The 16,816-nt window shown below is 42.2% G+C and overlaps 1 protein-coding gene across 2 annotated transcripts in view; it reads left to right on the top strand.

Moving 5' to 3' along the window:
* The first annotated feature begins 7,722 nt into the window (after positions 1-7,722).
* The window catches only part of DCAF12 (DDB1 and CUL4 associated factor 12), a 30,857-nt gene continuing 21,763 nt past the window's right edge, over positions 7,723-16,816 (top strand). The window contains exons 1-2 of one of the 2 annotated variants that reach the window (XM_079790080.1): positions 7,728-8,291; positions 9,390-9,644. In XM_079790080.1, coding sequence (XP_079646206.1) covers positions 8,214-8,291; positions 9,390-9,644 — 333 coding nt within the window. In that variant the 5' untranslated portion in view covers positions 7,728-8,213. Of the gene's footprint in view, positions 8,292-9,389; positions 9,645-16,816 lie in introns of both variants that reach the window. The other variant, XM_079790081.1, reaches the window with a different exon arrangement.

Consider the following 16,816-nt stretch of genomic DNA (forward strand, 5'->3'; position numbering starts at 1 on the left):
TTTTTATTATGGTTTACATAAATTAAAATCCCAAGTCCTTCTTCCTAACAGAAATGCTTTCCTCCTGAGCCCTTAGCCAACAAGGACAGTTAATTAGCTCTATCACATTAAGGTCCATCACATTAAGATCACAGAGAATTGTGGCAACCTCTGCTTTGTTTGTTTAGAAGAATCTATGCAAGCAAACAAGAGAAATTACTGTTATTAAGCAAGTATGATACAATTCGACTTGTCCAAAGTATTTTATAGTATTTCTTCTTTTTCTCCTTTTTTTGAAATGTAGACATTTAATGATATTAAGGAATTATTGACTTTTTCTAGGTGTGAAAAGTTTTGTGATTATGTTTTAATTTTCTTTGTGTGTGTGTGATTATGTTTTAAAGGGCCCTTATTTTGAAGAGATGCATTCTTAAACACTTATAGAAGAAAAAAACAGAGATTTGCTTTTAAAAAAAAATCACAGGAGAGCCCAGCTGCGGTGGCTCAGTGGTTGAGCGTCAACCTAAGAACCAGGAGCTCATGATTCCATTCCTGGCCAGGGCACTTGCCCAGGTTGCAGACCAGATCCCCAGTGTGGGGCGTGCAGGAGGTAGCCAATCAGTAATTCCCTCTCATCATTGATGTTTCTGTCTCTCTCCCTCTCCCTTCCTATCTGAAATCAATAAAAAAGATATATTTTTTAAAAATCACAGCAGAGGACAGGACTGGTTGTGAGCAATTGGTGATCGGAAATGGGTGGGTACATGAGAGTCACTGCACTATTCTGTGGACTCCTGCCATATGTTGGAAATTCGGCTTTGAGATCTTGCTCCGTGGCATATGTCATCAGTTTGGTTCAAATAAACTCAGAAAAGCCCTGGCCACTGTGACTCAATGATTAGAGCTTCAGCGGGCACACCAAAGCGTCATGGGTTCAATTCCCAGTCAAAGGTACATACCTGGATTTGATCCCAGCCCCAGTTGGGGCACGTGTGGGAGGCAACCGATTGATATGTCTCTCTCATATTGATGTTTTTCTCTCTCTCTCCTCTCTCCCTCCCTCCTTTCCACTCTCTCTAAAATCAAATGGAAAAAATAAACTCAAAAAAATTCTCTGCAGGTTTGGACGTGTTTCTTATGTCAAAATGACAAAAGGAAACTAGATTTTGCATGGTGAGCATGCAATGGAATGTACAGATGTTGTATTATAAAGTTGTATACCTAAAAGTTAACCAATGTTACCCCATAAATTTAATTATTTACCAAAAAAAAAAGTTTGCTGTAAAACATATGCCATGTTATATCTCTTGATTGCATCATTTCCCCTTGTGCACGATTTAATTTTGTGTTGTTTGGCTTGTCATGGCCCCTAAGTGTACAAAAATCCACCACTAATGTTACCAGTAAACAGCCACATTAAGTGATTGATCTGGAAAAGAAATTAAGAGTGATCAAGGACTACAAAGATGGGAATCAGTGATGATTATTGCTCACCAGTCAGGCATGTCTCATTCCACCATAGCTATAATAATGTTGAAGAACAAGAACAAAGTGACGGAAGCTGTTAAAGGATCTGCTTCATTGAAGGCAATAAGATTAACAAAAATTTGAGAAGGGCTTATATCAGACATGGAGAAACTTCTAATGACCAGACATATAAGCATATCTACCCTCTCATGGCCAAAAGCAAAAATATGATCATGGCCAAAGCAAAAAAATCTGTGATATCGAAAGAAAAGCTGGGACCTGACTACAATGTTGAATTTATTGCTAGCTCTGCGTGGTTTAAGTGACTTAAGAATTGTTATTCATTACAGAATGAAAAGTGAGTGGTGAGTCTGACAGTGCTGATATAAAGCCAACTAAAGAATTTTTGAAAACTCTAGGTGTGCTGATTGTGGAGGAAAATTACTTGCCAGAGCAAATGTTCAATATGGATGAAAACTCCCCATTCTGGAAACAGATGCCTGAAAGGACTTTCTTGTACTGAGGAGGCCAAGTTAATGCCAGTTTTCAAGGCTTTTAAGGACAAGACAATTGTATGCTTGGGGCAATGCTGCAGGCTACAAATTGAAACCTTATGTGATCTGGCACAGAGAGAACCCCAAGGCTTTCAAGCATATCAATAAGTACACACTACCAGAAATATTAAGGACGAGTAAGGTCCTTTTCAAGATGCCCTCTTGGATTGCTATACCAGCAAAATAGAAAGTACAATTTGGAAAATAGCATACCTTTTAAGATTTTGCCTTTTTTTTTTTAACATGTTTTTATTGATACGAGAGAGAAACATTCATGTGAAAGAGAAACAATGATCAGTTGCCTCTCTTACACACCCCAACCTGAACCTGCAGCCTGGGCATGTGACCTAATTGGGAATCAAACTGACGACCTTTTGGTGTATGGGATGATGCTCAACCAACTGAGCCACACCAGTCAGGCCAGATTTTGTTTATTGTTGATAACACTCCAGAACATTCTCCTTTTATTGGTGATCTTCATCCCAAAATCAAATCTCCCTCCGAATACCACTCTTTGATGCAATCAACGAGTCAAGGCATTATAGCAGCTTTTAAGGCCTACCACCTGAGGAGGACCTTTGCCCGGGCTTTCGCTGCAGCTGAGGAAGACACTGATGCAATTCTGGAAGGATTATAACATGTATGACTGCAACAAGAACCTTGCTCAAGCTTGGGGTGGTGTCACCAAGGAATGTATGAATGGCATCTGGAAGCAGACAACTTTAACCTGGGTGTGGATAAGGATGACATGGAGGAGCTCCTAGAGGTGGTTCCTGAGCAATTGGCTAATAAAGGTTTGTTAGAACGAGAACAGGAATGCATAGCTGAAGAAGAGGCAAACGAAAGAGAAACTGCCGAAGAAAAATAAGAACCCCCAAGAAAATTCACAGTGGAGAGTTTAGCCAAAGCTTTTTTAGACCTTCGTAATTCCTTAAAAAGTTCAAAACATGGACTCCAACACTGTAAGGTTTTCATTCATCAGCATATTTATGATGCATTAGCTGGTTAGAAGCAAATCTGATGGAAAAAATAAGCAAACCAAGCAAACGCCCATGGACACATTTCTAAAAAGAGTGGCACCTCCTCAAGAAGAGCCCGATACAGATCCTTCAGGAGGTATTTTAGAAGGCAGCACTGTTATCATAGGGGATGACAGCTCCATGCATGTTCTTTCTTTCCCCTGAAGACCTTGTAGTGGGACAAGATGTGGATGTGGAAGACAGTGATGTTGATGCTCCTGATGATACTATGTAGGCCTAGGCTAATGTGTGTGTATGTAACTTAGTTGTTGTTTTTTTTTAGAACAACAATATTTTTTTAAAATTATTTATTGATCAGAAAGAGAGAAACATCAGTTTGTTGTCTCACTTATTTATGCACTCATTAGTTGATTCTTATATGTGCCCAGACTGGGCATCAAACTTGCAACTTTGGCATATCAGATGACACTCTAACCAATTGAGCTCCCTGGCCAGGGCTTGTGTCTCAGTTTTTGTTTTTAAAAATTGATTTTCGACCCTAACCGGTTTGGCTCAGTGGATAGAGCGTCAGCCTGCGGACTCAAGGGTCCCAGGTTCGATTCCAGTCAAGGGCATGTACCTTGGTTGCGGGCACATACCCGGTGGGGAGTGTGCAGGAGGCAGCTGATCGATGTTTCTCTCTCATCGATGTTTCTAATTCTCTATCCCTCTCCCTTCCTCTCTGTAAAAAATCAATAAAAATATATTTAAAAAAATTGATTTTCGGAGAGAGAAGGAGAGAGAGAAACATGGATATGAGAGCAAAACATTAATTGGCTGCCTCCTGCACACCCTCTACTGGGGATCCAGCATGTACCAGCAACCTTTCTGTGCATAGGACAACACTCAATCAACTGAGCCACATGAGCCAAGACATGTCTTAGTTTTTAACAAAAAAGTTAAAAAAGTAAAGAATAAAATTTTTAAAATTTTAGTAGGGAAAAGTTTAATAAGTATATAAATGAAGAAAACGTTTTTGTACAGCTGTACAATGTATTCCTGTTTTACTATAAGTGTTATTACAAGAGAGTTGAAAAGTTAAAAAAATTTTAAAATTGGCCCTGGCCTGGTAGCTCAGTTGGCTGTAGTGTCGTCCCAATATGCCAATGTTGCGTGCTCGGTCTCTGGTCAGGGCACATACAAAAGGCAACCAATGAAAGCATAAATGAGTGGAGCAAATAAGTGCTGTCTCTCTCTCTCTCTCTCTCTCTCAAAAAATAAATAAATAAATAAATAAATTTTTTCAATTTAAAAAGTTTATAAAATTAAAAAGTTACAGTAATGCTAAGGTTAATTTATTATTGAAGAAAGAAAACCATTTAAATACTAGAGGCCCAGTGCATGAAATTCATGCATGGGTAGGGTCCCTAGAGGCTGCTGGCTGCCGGCTGCCAGTTTAAGGCTGGAGCCTTCCTTCATTCCACACCGCACCCCTGGTGGTCAGCACACATCATAGCAAGCAATGGAACTCCAGGTCAGTTGAACTCCCAAGGGGACACTTTGCATATTAGGCTTTTATATATATAGAAGTTAAATGCAGCCTAAACATACAGTGTTTATAAATTCTACAGTAATGTCTTAGGCCTTCACATTCACTCACCACTCACTCATTGACTCATCCAGAGCAAATTTCCAATCCTGTAAGCACTATACAGGTGTACTGATTTTTATTTTTTATACCATTTTTTTACTGTACCTTTTCTGTGGTTAGATATGTTTAGATACACAGAAACTATGAGTTGCAATTGCTTACAGTATTCAGTACAATAACATGCTGGACAGGTTTGTCTCTAGGAGCAATAAACTATACAATATAACCTAGGTATGTAGTAGGCTATACCATCTAGGTTTGTATAAACCCACTCTATGACATTCACAAAACCAGGAAATCAACTCAGAATGCATTTCTCAGAACATATCTGTCATTAAGTGGCGCATGGCTGAACTGTAGTATACTTACATTAACTGCACAAATACTACATATACAGCTTGATGAAATTTTACATACGGATACACTAGTATAATCACCAGCAAGATCAAGATATAGAAATTTCAGCCCTGGCTAGATAGCTCGGTTGGTTAAGAGTGTCATTCAGATACATCAAGGTTGCAGGTATAAATCCCTGGTCAGGACACATACAAGAAGCAACCAATGAATGCATAAGTAGAACAACAAAATAGATCTCTCTCTCTCTCTCTTTCTCTCTCTCTCTCTCAAATCAATAAGAGAAAAGAAAGAAGATATAGAAATTTCCAGCACACCAGAAGCCCCCCTGGCTTCTCCTCCCAGTTAGTAACCACCAAGGTAATCAGTAAGTGATAAAGTTGAGAGGAGCATCTTTTGGTATTTATAACAGGTCCCTTTCAAGGATACCTGAATTTCTATTAATGTAGTGACCCAAGATGGGCCCATATTAGCTTCAGAATGGGAGCTGGTTGCCAGAGGAATCAATCATATAATTTGAGGGTTGGAACTTTCAGCTCCCAGCCAACCTCTGGGAAAGAGGGAGGGACTGGGGATTGAATTAATTACCAATGCTAAAGATTTGATCAATTGGGCCTATGTAATGGAACCTCCTTATAAACCCTGAACTATGTGGTTTGGTGACCTTCAGATTTGGTGCATGTATCCATGTGCCATGAAGGAGGTGCACCCCAAACTCCTGTGTCAGGACCCTCCAGACTCACCCTATGTATCTCATTCTGGCTATTTACTTGTATCCTTCATAATATCTTTTATAACAAACCAGTAATAGTAAGCAGAGTATTTTCCTAAATTCTGCGAGCCACTATAGCAAATTATTGAACCTGATGAGGATGTCATGGGAACCCAAATTTATTTTTTCTACTATTAGTTAACATTTGAACTATTCCCAATTTAGGACTATTCTGAATAAAGCTGCTATAAATACTCTTGTAAAAAAAAAAGTTTAAAAAAATACTCTTGTAAGTGCTTTTTGTTGGATATAAACACTCATTTCTGTTGGATTTATAACCAGAAGTAGTATTGCTGGATAAGTACACATGTTTACTTTTAGTAGGTACTGCCACAGATTTTTCCAAATTGTGCCAATTTACATGCCCACTAGCAATGTATGCCAGGTCCAGTCGTTCTAGTTCCTAATACTTGCATTATCAGTCTTTTAAAAGCAATTGTTAACTTTTAATCTTCCAAATGAAGGTTCATTTTATCTCCACAGAAATGGTGAGCTCTGCTGTGAGGGGCAGAGATAGTTATTGGGATGTCAAGGCGAAGTGTATCAACCTCAAGGATGAGCCTACAGCCTCTGATATGAGCAGAGGAGACCGGAATCCAAGCACAGACCAGCAAGAGCCTAGAGATTCTCAAGGAATTCCAGATTCTTGCTCAACGGACTCCTGCATTCAGGCCATTGTGAGGCAAGACAGAACTAGAACAACAGGCTAAAAAACAAAAAAAAGGAAGCTGACCCACTTCTGACCCATTCACCGTGTGTATGTCTCTAAAGGAACAGGCCTGACCAAGTGAGATGAGGCTGCCTTTCCCAAGGTGGCATTAGGGGTTAGTGGCAGTGCTGATCTGTGATGGCGAAGGATCCTATCTCCATCTGGTCTCTGGTCTTTGGTTCAACTTGGAAAACAAACCCAAATCTCTTTGGAAGCAGAACTTCAGATGGGCCAACAGAGCTCCCTGAAGGTATGAGGCCTGAAGCCTGAAGGGACCAGCAGGTAACTGGGCATTGCAGCCTGAGTCTGGTCAGCCACAGAAAGCATTCCTGCTTCCTTGCAGGGTGTTTTTTTGTTTTGTCTGAGGAATGTAGAGGCTGGCATCAAATTCCTACAGGATCTTCTGACAATGGAGGCCAGGATGATCCTGAAGAAACCTTCTTGTCTGGTGACCAATGCCAGCCCTAACTGGACTGAGAAGCCAATGGCCACTTTCTTCTCTATGGCTCAGAATGTGACCCAATCTGCCCTGACGGAGATAGAACCTGGGCCCCCAGAGGGAGGCAGGCAGTGGCCATCCCCTATTCCAATCCTCAGTTTAGGACTGCATTGGAAATGTAAGAAACATAAATTATGGGGTGAAGCCTATTTTTAAAAATGCTTCTTAATTTTATTTATTTACTTATTTACTTATTTTTTGAGAGAAACATCGGCACGTCCCCTACTGGGGATCAAGCCCGAAACCCGGCCATGTGCCCTGACCGGAATCCAACCCGTGACCTCTGGGTGCCTGGGACGAAGCTCAACCAACTGAGGCACACCGGCCAGGGCGGAGTGAAGACTATTTCACAAAACACCAAAGACAATGTGGCCGACAAGTCAAGGGACTCTAAAGGGAGGCGAGGTGACAGAGGGGTTGTTACCGGTTGGTTAGGGCTGAAGAGAGGGTAGGCGGGGGCGGGGGCTGGCGGGGTGAGGGCTCCGCCTGGGTTGGTTATACCGGGCAGGGCAGGTTTCTGCAGAGGGAAAGTTTGACCATACTGGCAAGGATTCTGGACTGAACTCCACCTAGTGAGCATGGAGGGGAGAAGGTTCTGTCTCCTCCCACACGGTCCGGCGTGCCAAAGGCTCGGGGAAACCTGCGGCGCTAGAAGGGAGATAATCAGTGGTGGCTGCCGGGTAAAGGCGGGTGCTGGGAGGGGTTCTTCCCTGGTGGGGGTTAGTTGTCCTCACTTCCGGGTGCATGAGGATGGGCGGGCGGGCTCTGAGGTCGGCGGCGGGATCCCAGATTCCTGTGGCCTCCGGTCGCCTGCCTCCTGCGGCCACTGTACTGCCGTTAGAAAGGGGCGGTCGGCCGCCGTGCAACACGGGCGAGCTCTCCTCCGAGCTTTAAGCCCCGCCCCGCTAGTCCCCGCGGCGTCTCCACGGCGACGCGCTGCGAAGTGCGGCTGCGCAAGGGTGACGGAGCGCGGACGAGGGGGAGGGGGTGTTTTGGTTCTAGCCGCTCGCCGTCCTTTCTAGACTGGGTCGTCGGAAAGCTTCTTGTTCCTGCTTTCTTTTCCTTTTCCCTTTCCCAGCCTCTGTTCTCCTTCTTTCCTTCCCTTCTGCCTGACTCCCCTTTTTCTATTGACGCCCCGGGTCCGGGCCATTTTCCGGGCCGGGCACACTAAGTGCACGGCCCCGGGGGCCCAGTATATGACCCGCCGTCTGGCTACCCCTCGCTTCCCCCGCCCCATGTGGCTGCGGGGCCGCAGCGGCGCTGCCCACTATGGCCCGGAAAGCAGTTAGCAGGAAGCGGAAAGCGCCGGCCTCGCCGAGAACTGGGAGTGACGCTCAGGGCCCGCAGGTGAGGGCTGAAAGGGTTGGGACTCGGGTGGTAAGGCCGAGGCACCCCGAGGGGGATAAGGTTTGCAGATTGGGGAACCGGTACCGGGATCCAAGGTCTGTAGTTAGGGATGGGATGCGGGGAGTGGAGCCCCGACCTATAGAGTCAGGGCTGGGCCATTAGGAGTTCACTGGAGAGCAGGGAGGCCGGGGTGAGGAGCTCAAGGGGAACCTCAAAATGGTGCATATACTGCGGAAGGTCTGCAGTCGGGATTGAGGCTTGAGAAACCAAATCTGGGCTTTGGAGGAAAGAAAATCGAAGTCGAGGGACATCGGGAACAAACCTCCCAGAAAACTGGGGGATGGGAGAGTGAAGTCCTTACAAGGGCCCCGGGAAGCAGGGATGATTGCGTTTCTAATATAGGAAGGAGTCTCGCTATGGATACACAAGCCCTGAGCTGGCCCTTGAATCCTTAGAACAAACAGCAGTTCCCAGGTATCATCTCTATACCGCCCCCTTTGGAGGGGAAGACCTTGTTGGACGCGTATTCGGACTCTGATTTCCCGTGCTTCCCACCCCGTTGGTGTCTGATTTTGGAATTCTACAACTGCCTGGAGCGTGGGGCCTCGTGACATGGGGGCGGCCATTAATAGTGCATCCTGGAAGACCTGGGACCCTAAATCTGGCTCCTTGGGCTGCATCCTTCATGCTCCGAGGGGAGTACAGGCTGAGAGGGAGAAGGGGGCTGGGTAGAGATGCAACCCAGGTTACTATGGTAATCATTCAGTCCGTCATTCCCTTCCCTATCAAGGATAACTTGAGGGACTCTGAATCTTTCACTCCTAAAAGGCCTAGTAAACCTTTTGTCCTTGTTGGTCTCTGTTTCCATTTCCTTGTCTCTTCATTCCTCCTTTCTCATAGGTAGGTTTGACTATGAGCAGCATCTTTTCAGTGTTGGAAGAGTTATACTGAATAGTCTGGGTTGAGATTCCTGTTCTTATATTTCTGTTGCATGTAAATCCTGCAGGATGAGTTCTTGGTGATTTCCTTAATACAGTAGGATCCCTTGTTCTGAAGGAAGGTAGCCAAAGCCCTGATTTCTAATATTGCTTTCCACAGTTTGGCTGGGATCACTCCCTTCACAAAAGGAAAAGACTCCCCCCAGTGAAGAGATCCTTAGTGTACTACCTGAAGAACCGAGAAGTCAGGCTACAGAATGAAACCAGCTACTCTCGTGTGTTGCATGGCTATGCAGCACAGCAACTTCCCAGTCTCCTGAAGGAGAGAGAGTTTCATCTTGGGACCCTTAATAAAGTGTTTGCATCTCAGTGGCTGAATCATAGGCAGGTGGTGTGTGGCACAAAATGCAACACGGTAAGTGTCCGGAGGATGCGAACTTTATCCTAGGCCCTGGATATATGGCTCTACATGCTCTAGAACCTCTCATTGCTCATTTTGCCCATCAGTTTCTCTTGGGGGGAGATTGCTTTACTCTCCTTTACATTTCCTTCTATTTGTTGGTGATTTCTTCCTCTCTTTTTCTGTTCCTTTTCCAGTTCTACATTTCTGATAAATCTTTAGAGGAGTCTATTTCTGTAGCCCTCTTGCCATATAGTTATGCCAGTGCTTCTAGATGTTTTTTTGGCTTCATTTTTAAATTTATGTTGCTTTTTAAGTCAGAGGCCTCAAAGGAAAGATGGAGGAAAGACACCTCAGAGGAAAGACTGAGCGTCATTTAGTATACATGATAGTGAAAACCTGCTAGCCTAAAGGCATATGTAGAAGCATTTAAAATAGCACTTGGCAAACATTCACTTTTAGGGAATAGAATCGAAAGATGTTTATCTTATAAGAATAGGCAAGGAATGTGTGTCTGGTGGTATCTTTCAGGATGTACGTGTTTTCTCTTTGCACAGTAGTCTCAGAAGAGAAAAATTAAGTGTAAGGAGAATATTTTTATATAGAATGACAGAAGACAATTATAAGTGAATGAAGGGAAACATTTATCAGTAAGCTATATAACCAGCACAATTACAGACATGGATAAAATAAGTCAATCTATGATTGGGTATGGTGGATATGATTGGAACAGAATGGCACAAATAGTATGATGTCAGATGATTGACAAGTGAAAAGAGGCAGGGCCTGGCGGTGGGAAATGATTCTGAATGAAGTGTGAGAAAAGATAAGATGAGATGAGGCCTACCTGCTCTCTCCATTTTCACCTCACTCTATGTGAATAGACAAGTAATGTCATAATGGTTGGGTAAATTTACCCTGGACAGAAACATCTTGATTAATTGGAAGAGAGATGGTTGCTGTAAATCAAGAAAGTCTTAAGTACTAGAAGTGGTTTTTTTATAAAGGATACTAGAGGCCCGATGCATGAAAGAAATTCCTGCAAGAGTAGCCCCCCACCTCCCTCTGGCTCCTGGCTCCCGGGCCCTGGGCTTCCCTAGCAGCCCTGACTTGGTCCGGAAGGATGTCTGGTGTGATTAGCATATTATGCTTTTATTATTATAGATAGGCAAAGATTTAAGCATGAGTTTTAAGGAAGGAATTACTACCATGGTGGTTGGGGCCAAGCTTTCATTTCCTCTTCTGTTGAAGGCTGCTTTTCATACAAAGCCCTTTAAAACTATGTAGTTGCGGCAAGCCTCTACAAAACTTCCTTTTTCTAGTCTCATTGTCACTCGGAATAGAAAGAATATCTTATTTGGAGAAATTAATTCCATTTTCCACACATACCATTATAGTGTTTTGCCCAGCAAATGTTGCTGAGTCGTAAATTAAAGTAATCATAGAGTCTTGCTTCTGGCACTTATTATTTTGAAGGTGAGAATAATAGTAAGTAATAATTTAACCTACTGTTAATAGGGATGATTTCTGTCTTCCTATGTCCTCATGACCTTAAGTCTGTTTTCTTTTTTAGGGTTAGGGTTTTTTGTTTTGTTTTGTTCAGTTTCCAGAAGCAAAGCAGGGAACCAGGAACACTGCTTTTCTCTGAAATTTGTGACATTTGGCCAATGATTCCCTTAGCTGTGCCTTTGTTTCCCTCTCTCTAAAATGGATATAGGTGGTGTGGGCATCTTGGGAAATACTTCAGGTGAAAAATATCTTATTCAAAAATAGTATTAGTGATAGTGAATCCAAAGTTTTTCCAATGCTCTTGGCAAATTCCTGAGACTTCTCTCAGTTTGAAAGAAAGGAAAATTATTTAAACAATTAGAACTGTCTTTGGATAATATGAGAATTTGGGGTAGGGGGAAGAGTTCAAGTTTGATTCTCAATAGTAAGTTAAGTTTCAATGTCTTGAAATTTTATCATCAATAAAATGATTTAAATGTATTCAGTAGGAAAAGTATGCCACAACCATTTATATTCTAAAATCACCTATTCATATGTACCTAAGTTTTACCAGCACTAAACTGAGGGTACACAAATGCTAAAAAGCCAGGTCCTTTCCTAGTTACCTGACTTGGGGTTATAATATTGAAATCTCTGCTGAGGCAGTGGGTCTTCCTCTGTAGTAAAGCAGCAGAGATATTTTGTAAAGTTTTCTGTAGCCTGATTCCTGGGGTGGGAATTGCCCTGTGCTATGGAATGACACGCAAACTGGAAGGCCAATAAGCTCAGGAATAATAGCAGAGATGGCCAGCCTATGTTTTAATCATTGATAACATTAGTACGGTCATATTTTTACTAAATTATTTAAAGAAGGAGAGGTAGTATAAACTTCATTGGATCATGGGTCTGACAACTAGGATGTGTAGGTATATTTTCCTGGTTTAGGGTTACTAATTCAGATTGTGCACAAAGTCAGAACAGCTAAATAAAAGAAGCCTGCCAGGCACAAAAATAAGAAGTAGTGTAGACTGCAAAGAGCCAAGAAGGAATTCTTGGCTCCAGCTAGTTGTAGCCATGTAGCAATTTGGGCCTAGCATTAATAGATTTTTGTCCTTTTTAAAGATAAACCTGAAATCTGTATTTTTATGGGGGAAGGTATCAACCATGTACGAGGAATTTTAAAATTTTATTTTGAGAGTATGTTTATTAAATCTGGAAACTGAAATAAGGAAGGGCTTAGGATTGAAGAAGCAACAGGAGAGAGCCTTGGCGGGGGTTGCTTTGTCTCTAGAAATATTATAGGAAAGAAATGAGCCTAGGCCCGGCTGCCTTGGTTCACTGAGAAGTCAGAAAAAGACAGGTTCAGGAGATTAGCCTCTGCCCATTGTTCCTCTGCCCATTGTTCTAGTCTCATGGGTGTCTTGACATTTAGGATATGCACTCCAGTGGGGAAGAAGAGGGAGAATGGAAAGGAGCATGGGCCTGCTCCCTGAAGGAAAAGCACTATGAGAAATATTGAGAATCTGGTATGACAAGAGCTTTATGTGTCTAGAAGAGAGTTGTGAAATTAAGGTTGGAAAGATTCATTAGGATCAAATTATGGAAGCCCTTGAATGTCAAGCTAAGATTTTATTCTATGGAGAATGGAGAGACAAGACTCAAGGATTTTTTTTTATATATATATATTTTTATTGATTTCAGAGAGGAAGGGAGAGAGAGAGAGAAACATCAATGATGAGAAAGAATCATTAATCGGCTACCTCCTGTACGCCACCTACTGGGGATTGAGCCCACAACCCAGGCAAGTGCTCTGACCGGGAATGGAACAGGGACTTCATGGTTCATAGATCGATGATCAACCATTTAGCCACACTGGCAGGGCAAGACCCACGAATTTTTTTTTTTTAAATATATTTTATTGATTTTTTACAGAGAGGAAGAGAGAGGGATAGAGAGTTAGAAACATCGATGAGAGAGAAACATCAATCAGCTGCCTCTTGCACACCCCCTACTGGGGATGTGCCCACAACCAAGGTACATGCCCTTGACCGGAATCGAACCTGGGACCCTTGAGTCCGCAGGCCGACGCTCTATCCACTGAGCCAAACCGGTTTCGGCAAGACCCAAGAATTTTTAAGCAGGGAGTGACGTCATTGGAGTAGTGCTTTTAGGGAGAGGAGTTATATGATGTTAGTACTATGGTTATGGATGAGAGGTAATAAGCGGCAAAACCAGGCCAGTAATGGGGAGAAGGTGAGGAGGGGACAGGGGACAGATAGGACATCTTAGAGGTAGAATTTATAGATGATGATGATAACATGCTCATATTTAATTGATTCAGAGCAATAAGTCAAAATTGATACTGATGTTTCCAACCTGGATAACTGGGAAGATGGCAGGGTGAAAATTAAGCAGATGTGAAGAGAAAATGAATTTAGTTTTGTGCTTTTGATTAGTTGAAATTTGGGAGGGGGTAAAGATTAAAGTTAGTGGTTTGGGAATCATATATGTATAAGGGATTATTGTTAATATGGTTAGAGAAGGCACACTTGAGTTCCATAAACCTCCCTAAAATTGCAAATTTTTCATTATATGTGTATTTTCTGGGCACAATGCAGGGAGGGTGGTGTGGAAAGCAGTTCATAGTTCTCATTAGATTTTTCAAAGGAAATACTGTGAACTAAAAATGGGTAAGAACCATTGATATTTTTGAAAGGGGCTAAGAACAGAACCTTGGAAAATACCTATATTTATGAGGCAGGAAGAACTGCTACCAAGAAACTTGGAAAATACCTATATTTATGAAACAGGGAGGTCAGGAAAACCAAGAGAGTACCAAAAACAATTCAAGATAGTGGATATTTTCAGAGGGGGTGGTTTGAGGATAAAGACTGTATAGGCAGAGTGATACTGTATGCAGAGTTTGAGGTATTTAATTTTAGATATATGCGTATTTTCTAAACCACACTTGGCACAGGTGAGGGCATCAGACTTATTAAACCTGGAAGCATTTCTTTGTAGGCATCTTGGTTAATATCCATTCAGCAGCCAATAGGGTTTAATTAAATCTTATTTCTGCATTTTAAGGATGCCTTGATGAGTGATTTTTTTTTCTTCCTGTTCCTGGTCTCATTAACAGGCAGAGATTTGCTCTTTTTTTGTTTTGTTTTGTTCATCCTCACTCAATATTTTTACCATTGATTTTTAGACAGTGGAGGGGGGTGAGGGAGAGAGAGAGAAACATCAATTGGTTGCTTCCCGAATGCATCCCGACCAAGGCCAGATAGCTCTAGCCTTCAATCGAAGTCAGAATCAAACCTGGGACTCTTCATTCTGCATGCCGACACTCAAACCACTGAGCCAAATTGACTAGGGCTGCCCCCCCCCCCTTTTTTTAGGTCAGATCGTAGCTTAGGCCTTCAGTTTCTAAGTTTTTGTTTCTTTTCTAGAAAAGTAATATGTAAACATATATCAGAAATATCTGCATTTATACCAACAAATTTGATTAAGTCTCTTTGTATTGTATATTTGGATTCAGAAATTTGTGGGTTGAGTCTGGCTCCCATTTCGTATTAGCTTTATGCCCTTGGATAAGTAAGATACAGTAGAACCTCCATTCTCGAACTTAATTCGTTTCAGAAGGCTGGGAACTGATTTGCTTCCATTAAAAGAATGTAAATTGAATTAATCAGACCCACAAATGATTGCCTTTTTTAGCCTTATATATAATACATGTCTCTTGTACTAGTACTGTTTAATCTATAAACAAACTCTTTCTTAAACTTAATCGAACCACCCCCTGCTGCCCTTAAAGGGATCACTTTCAGCACTCCTTCCAGGGGTGTCTTTCAGGACATCCGGATGTAACCTCTTTGCTTTTTCAGGTATCACTGCCTTGGAAATCCTGTCACCAGCTAATTGCTTTTTGTTTATCCAAATCAACCACAGTTTTTCTACCTCTTCAGTTGCCTGTGATGTGGTTTTGTGAGCACTTTCACACCTTTGGCAACATTAGCATTCTTGATGGCCTCTTTATGTTTTAAAATCGTGCTAATCCTTGATGCCAGCGACAAAAGCGTTGTCACATCCTTTGGTGCCCGAGAGAAGCTTTTTGTCCTGCTGAGGTATCAGATGAAAGGGTTGTCAAGTCAAAAATTCAAAGTTTTTTCCCACAACCTAGACATTTTTTTCTGTGAACAACTTGGTTGAAAACTGAATTGTTTGAGATGGGAGATGTTGGAGAACCGAGGTTTGAATGTATATTCTAAGCCTTCTCTTACCTTTAAAATAAATGGAGAAAGTAGCAGAGTTATTGAAAGATTAAAGTTGGTGGTATGCAGGCAGGCTAAATAGCCATCTCAGATGGTGATTTAAGAAAAATCGAATTTAAGGTAAAGGGGATGGGGGATGGGATATCCAAAGGGAAGGGCTACGCCGAGAAAAGGGGGCCTTTGAGACAGACTCAGGGCCTAAGCCCAGGACGGATGAGCTGCCATTGCCCATTGCTCCCTTAGTTTCAAGTCTCATGGGATCCCTTAGAGGTTAGGGGATATGTGCTTGTGGGGGAAAGGTATAGGCTTGCTCCTTGGAAGGAGAGAGGGCTGGGTCCTTTGTCTTGAGCGTTATTTACTAAGTATCTCTTTCTGGCAGGGGAGATCTCAGGGGAGACTCTTAATAGAATATTCATCAGCTTTCCAGGTGTTCTGTTTCAGGGTCCTGGTCTCCACTGATTGGTCAGTGCCAGGGGGGGTCATTAGTCAATGTAGCTGGTCCTGAGGCAGCCACAGGCAGAGTCAACTTGTCTGGTTTTGCTGCTTTTTTGGGCCTGTAGCTCAAATACAACTGAAGCCTAAGATGTTATCTTCAGGGAGGAAGAGGTCAGGGAGTGTAAACCTGACCAGTGATGTGCTAGGGGAGGATAGGTTGCCCTGGGGGCCACGTTCTTGTTTTCCCAGTTTTGTTCCTCGCTAGGCTTCGGGGCTTTCTGCTCTGGTGAGTTTTTGTGCCTGGTCCATTGTCCTTGCTCTGGGGGGTCTAACAGTCATGAAGAGAGTTAATGAGATGTTAGTTAGCACAGTGCCTAGAACATGTGCTTAATAAAATTGTTGATGTAGTGGTGGTGGTGAAGGAGGAGGAAGTGTGGAAGTGGTTTTATGATTGTAGGTTCTAGGTGTATTTTGGCCAGATTCAGGTACATTTAAGAAGTGACCATTTCTCTACCCTATAAATGGCTGTTTTCTGTATGTCATTCACATCCCAAATAGCTTAAACATTTAAAAATGATTCATTGAGATATAATTGATATAAGAGGATGTACAATTTGTAAATTATAGGAAATTGTATTTAAATTTCATTATAGAATGAATATAGATAAAAGGAAAATATTTTTCTGTGTAAATTAGAAATAAAGTAATATTCAGTTTTTTTTGGATTTGAGAGAGAGCTTGCATAAGAGAAGATAGAAACATTGATTTGTTGTTCCACTTATTTACGAATTCATTGGTTGCTTCTTGTGTGTGTCCTGAGCAGAGATCAAACCTGCAACCTTAGCTTATCTGTATGATGCTCTGACTGACTGAGGTGCATGGCCAGGGTAGTAATATCCAGTTCTGATAGAGATGTGGTGGAACAACAATGTTGCCACTAAAACTCTTTTTTTAAAGTAATTTGGGCCGAAACCGGTTTGGCTCAGTGAATAG

This window comes from Cnephaeus nilssonii (genome assembly GCF_951640355.1).
Source record: "Cnephaeus nilssonii genome assembly, chromosome: 14".
In the NCBI taxonomy this organism is placed as follows: domain Eukaryota; kingdom Metazoa; phylum Chordata; class Mammalia; order Chiroptera; family Vespertilionidae; genus Cnephaeus; species Cnephaeus nilssonii.